Genomic DNA, 6000 nt, shown 5'->3' with positions numbered 1-6000 from the left:
AATAACAGTTTTGTCTTTTGGGCTCTGGTCTCATACATTCACTAAGGTGGTCCACGCGCGCGCGCGCGCACACACACACACACACACACACACACACACACACACACACACACACACAGAGGGAGACTCACACCTCTGACCATTGTGTGACAGTAAAATAAAAAAGAGGGGGGTGGTCGGGCGGAGGGGGAGAGAGAGAGAGAGAGAGAGCGAGGGGGAGAGAGGGGCTAGTAGTATTTAGTTAGTAGTAGTGGTAGTAGGCTTTTAGGCTAGTGGTGTTGTAGGACTATGCGTGTGTGTGCTGCTCAATTAAGGATTTAATCTCGTCGTTAATGGATTGTACTTCATCTACTGGTAGCATACAACTACAGCAGCACTTCTAACGTTCTTTCCCATTTAGACCGAGAGAGAAATGAGGAGTAATGCGGAATAAGTGAGAGAATCGACAGTGTGGGTCTAAATAATTTGTTAGTAAACAACCGGCCCGGGACATAGGCTACGTTGCCGCAGATCGACTGAACTCCAGCAAACAAAAGAACAAGCTCTTTGTAATAAAAAAATAGTATTATTTAGCTACTTTTGAAACATTTTCGTTTTTTCAACTTTTTCTGGAAAAGTATCTGAAGGACCGATCCTGAGCAGAGAAACGGAGACAGACATACACGGGGGACCTTTGAACCCACAGAGACACCCTGCGATCTGTCCACAATCCACATAGGACCAGTTTGTCCAGCCCACTGAAGAGACCGAACATGGACGCTGCCCCTACCCGGAGAAGAAGCGCCGGAGCCGGGCAGCATCTGCTGCGGGTGACCGCTGTCCTCCTGCTGGTGGCGGTGCAGGTCGGAGCCAACTCCTGGTGGTGAGTGAATGTCTGTCTTTGTCTTTCTGTGTACTGTGTGCGTCCCCCCCGTAGTCTTATCAAATACAACAGTTACAGACAGTATGCTTTATTTTATTTTAATTAACCACTTAATCTGAGTTGGCGGCGCTGTATAGCTACTTTTGTCCGTAACCGATCTTCAAGCTCACAGCGCGTCGTGTTGCGACGCGTTGTGAGGTTGAAGATCGACTATTTTTGGCCAATGTTGGCGTTCAAGTGGTTTATTATCTGCAAGTGACAGCTGATCAGAAACGCTGCTATAGACATTGTGTCTGTAGGTGGGGGGTTCGTGCCTTGCTGTCCCGGTCTAAAGTCATGTCGAAGCGAATGGAACAAATGTGAAGCGTGCTGTCACAATATTTATCCTGGGTGAGCCCCAAATGGTCCTGCTCCCGGAGTGTGCGTGTGTGTGTGTGTGTGTGTGTGTGTGTGTGTGTGTGTGTGTGTGTGTGTGTGTGACTGTGTGTGTGTGTGTGTGTGTGTGTGTGTGTGTGTGTGTGTGTGTGTGTGTGTGCGCGCTCGTGCGTGTCCAAGCCATGGGTCCAAGGGGAGTCAGGGGACCCCACGTTTTAAACCCGCAATATACTGTTCTCAACTGTTCTGTTCAACTCTACAGTCCAGTTGAGCCTCCATTAATGTTCTTTAATGCAGGAATGTTAGAAATAATATACTGCGTGCGTGTGCGAGCGCGCAAGCGTGTGTGTGTGATACAAAGTTGTTGTGGTGGTTGTCAACTCAAATGAACACCCATCTTTTCTATAAAGTATTTTCTGTTTAATGGCTTATTATAAATGAATTCCTTCAAGAAGTCCTGGAATTCCAATGTGTTACTTTAAATGTTTTAATGTGCTCGCGGGGTTTGAATTAAGTTATGGAAAAAAATGCTTCAATGGAGGTGATTGTCTTTATAGTGTCATGGTCATGATTATTCCATCCCTTTGTTTGCTGTGCTTGCCGTGTTTTTTTGTTTGAATGTTATGCTATCTAATATGCTGCTGCTGCATTGTCTGTAAGGAAGCCAAACAAAAATAAGTTTGAACTCTTATGTACCCGTACAGTACACAAGATGTAACAATAAAGTACAACCTTCAACCTTTGGTGTCACTACAGAGCCGTGAGGTGACTACTGTACATCCACCTTGAGGTGACTACTGTACATCCACCTTGAGGTGACTACTGTACATCCACCTTGAGGTGACTACTGTACATCCACCTTGAGGTGACTACTGTACATCCACCTTGAGGTGACTACTGTACATCCACCTTGAGGTGACTACTGTACATCCACCTTGAGGTGACTACTGTACATCCACCTTGAGGTGACTACTGTACATCCACCTTGAGGTGACTACTGTACATCCACCTTGAGGTGACTACTGTACATCCACCTTGAGGTGACTACTGTACATCCACCTTGAGGTGACTACTGTAGGTACATCCACCTTGAGGTGACTACTGTACATCCACCTTGCAAAGTGCTTCAATGTGACAAACAAAGTTTCCTACAAACCCTGCCCACCTGTCAGCCATGCATATTGAACCCCAGTAATCTGTTCCAACCCTTAACCCATTCTGACCTGAGATCAGATTCATACGAGGTTTCCGCCGGACACACACTGGTCTGATTAACCAAATTCTGACCTGAGATCAGATTCTAAAAAATGTCAGTCGTTCTTCGATTTTTCAAAAAATAGCAGACCTACAAGCTTGTATCGCGCCACTCGGTGGCGCGATATGAGCTTGTAGATCTGCTATTTTTAAATAGCTAAAGCATAACATGATGCTGACACCAAAATGGGTGCCCGGTCAGAATGGGATGTTCTCACTGTTGTACTGAATGGGTCCAAATGGTTCATAACATGCACCCCAGATGCTTTTTTTTTTTTTTTTTTTTTAATTTGTTTTTGGGGCTTTTTATGCCTTTATTGATAGGGAACAGTAGACAGACAAGGGGGAGAGAGATGGGGAGTGACACGCGGCAAGGGCCATCGGGCTCGGGAGTCGAACCCGCGGCACGCCGTCCGGCTGGCTTGGCAGCCTACATGGTGCCCAGACGGTTGAGCTAACCGTCCGCGCCCCCCAGATGATTCCATAGACATGTCTATAGACCTACGTACGGTTACATTTACACCTGACTGACCACAAACACGTCTACTGTTGACCACTGGTAGCTGACCAGTACAACAACCACAGTCTTCTACTGTTGACCACTGGTAGCTGACCAGTACAACAACCACAGTCTTCTACTGTTGACCACTGGTAGCTGACCAGTACAACAACCACAGTCTTCTACTGTTGGCCACTGGTAGCTGACCAGTACAACAACCACAGTCTTCTACTGATGGCCACTCAGATATCTGTATCTTCATCAGATACAGATATCCTGATGAAGATAGATAAAACTCTGACATTTATACTTGGTTGTGCAACAGAAATAACACATAATAAAAGCTCACAATGCGTCGCCATGTAACATTAGAGTTAATATGTGTCTTATCTGTTTGCCTTGCTCAAACAATGCATTCATTGTAATTGTTTTATCTGAGGACGGAGTGCGTTTGAGGACTAGACCAAGCAAGACTTCCTGGATTTTGTTTTGTAATAATTGTATTCACTGTGACTTTCCAAACCTCAAGTAAGCCTAACAATATGGACTGGTCCAGTTAAGTAGCACCAGTAAATGACAATGGGTTATTATTTGTGTTTCAGGTCTATGGCCTTGAGTCCTGTGCAGAGACCAGAGCTGTACATTATAGGAGCCCAACCTCTCTGCAGCCAGCTGACTGGTCTGTCCCAGGTAAGGATCTGTTTGGATTCCGCTGTCTGTGGACATGACTTTATGTCAAAATTATTTTCAGCATTAAATGCAGTGGATTACGTCATGCTAGTGGATTACTCTTTATAACCGTTAACCAGTTTGACAATCTTTTAGAAAATCTCCCTCCTTTCAGCTCTGTCTCGGATGTCCAACTTTCACATGATAACATGTTTGTTCTGCAGGGTCAGAGGAAGTTGTGCCAGCTCTACCAGGATCACATGACATTCATCGGAGACGGGGCGAAGACGGGCATGAAAGAATGTCAACACCAGTTTAGACAGAAGAGATGGAACTGCAGCAGTGTAGACAACAACTCTGTGTTTGGACGAGTCACACACATAGGTGAGCAAGAAATTATACTGGATAATTAACCACTAACCCTAATAAGTTCAGAATTGTTTTGTGTGTTACTAGGGCTACAATGAGTCAATGACATCGCCAAACGTCAGGGTTAAAGTGCTTAACAAGTTGCCTGAAAGCCCAAATTAACTAAATCAAATCACTATTCCCAGAATCCCATTCCACATAACAGAGAAAATCTATTTGATCAATTTTCTGTTAATTACAGTATGGTGTTCTCCTGTGAAGTTGTTTCTAAAATAGCATTTAGCTGAATAGCTCGCCAGCGAGTTCCATTTGCACACCTCGCTTCAATCAGTTTGCGGTTTGCGCACACAAATAAAAATAATATGCTTGAGATGGTAAATAGCAAAGCTGTATCTGTTCAGAGGCAGAGAATTCTGCGTTTTCATTGGAGCAGGATTGAGGTCCCATTTTGGCCCAGTAAACGTGCACCCTGTTGATCCACTAGTGGTTCTCCAATTAAAGTGGGGTCCAAATGGAGTCTGCAACTCTGAAACCGAACCATTTGTACTCTCTCAGAGTTATGAGGGGGTCCTTGAAATAACAAAGTTTGAGAACCACTAGTCTATTCTGTTGGTCCAGAAACCCTTGGTCAGTACTGTAGGTAGGGGTCTGACATGTCTCCTTGAAGTTACTCTTCTGGTTGTCTGCACCAATCTTTCTCTTCCCTCTTCCCCTGTCCTCCATATAGCAGAGGGGTCTGACTTGTCTCCTACCGACCTGTCTGCGGTACTAGTCAGTTCCATTGTTTCACCGTAGGCCACACAAAGCTTGTAGATTGGCTATTTTCAGCACCCGACACTGTCGTGCGACAAAGTAGCCTAGTATAAATCAAGCTTTAAGTCGTCTGCTTGCAGCTGTCAACATTGCTGCTTGAAGGCTCAGACTAGAGTAATAAAAAATGCACTTATCTTCTGCAAAGTTTCACTATACTCTTTCATTCTTTTTTCATTCGTTGTCGTTTCTGTGCACCGCTAGGATGAGAATGCTTCATCCTGTGCTAGAACCTCAGCTACAGCCAAGCAAGCCACGCTATGGTATAAGTTTGTTACGGCTGGCCCCAATGCAGGCTATTATAATGCCCCACCCCCCAGAGAATGCTATTTACAAGTTTTGAAGCACACAGGATGCAGGAGGCAATCTGCTGCTCAGGGCAAAATATCAAATATGCGCCCATGTGGACTTAACATGCAGAACACAAGTATGATAAAATGCCTCATGTTGACGTCTGCTATTTTAACCCATTAAAATCGGGTACTGTGTCATTTAAATTTTTTGCGCTGGCTATTCAAAGATAGCAGATATACAAAGGTAATATATCAAGACCTATTGTAGTTTAATGCGAGGTGTTTCTTCTTTTAACACAGGCATACTTTGGGCCCAGCCCATCCATAGGCACTGCCACTATGGCTTAACCATCAGTGATTACAAATCACAGTTGTTTTGGTTGACACCAGACCACCCTGGCAACGTTTCCACTAATGCAATGCGTTGTGAGCTTGTAGATCGGCAGTTTTTTGTTGTACAGCGAACGAGCGAAGGGAATACTGTCCCTCCATCTGACTTAATCACAGTTCACTGCATTTTCTATAATGCAAATAACATTTATTAAAAACACATTTGTAACACCAATGTTGTTTGGTCATTTACTATAGCCTGGTTCATAGAATAGAATAATGTCTGTTTACATTTTTTATCAGAGAATGAGGCCGTATTAGGCTATACTGATTGAGGTTTTAATATCTAGTATTATTATAGTATTTACTTATAGCTACCTGAGTAAACATAGCTAATGCATTTCCACAAAGGCTTATCTTTATAAGTTTAACAATGTGAGTAGTAGACATTTTGCAAACAATTCAAATGTTGATAGACTTCAAACAACCAGATAGCACTCAAACAATTATGCACTTCAAGATAGCTAACATTAGTATGA

General features: G+C 43.8%; 1 protein-coding gene across 3 annotated transcripts in view; it reads left to right on the top strand.

Annotated features, from left to right (window-relative positions):
* wnt5b (wingless-type MMTV integration site family, member 5b) overlaps positions 1 to 6000 on the top strand; it is a 55118-nt gene that overhangs the window by 36799 nt on the left and 12319 nt on the right. For 2 of the 3 annotated variants that reach the window (XM_083757723.1, XM_083757724.1), the window contains exons 2-4: positions 618 to 862; positions 3593 to 3680; positions 3884 to 4043. In XM_083757723.1, coding sequence (XP_083613849.1) covers positions 753 to 862; positions 3593 to 3680; positions 3884 to 4043 — 358 coding nt within the window. In that variant the 5' untranslated portion in view covers positions 618 to 752. Of the gene's footprint in view, positions 1 to 283; positions 863 to 3592; positions 3681 to 3883; positions 4044 to 6000 lie in introns of those variants that run through there. The other variant, XM_083757725.1, reaches the window with a different exon arrangement.

Source organism: Protomyctophum parallelum (assembly GCF_964188405.1).
Source record: "Protomyctophum parallelum genome assembly, chromosome: 22".
NCBI classification, from domain to species: domain Eukaryota; kingdom Metazoa; phylum Chordata; class Actinopteri; order Myctophiformes; family Myctophidae; genus Protomyctophum; species Protomyctophum parallelum.
The sequence above is the reverse complement of the archived record's forward strand: the minus strand, read 5'-3'. Positions and strand labels throughout refer to the sequence as shown.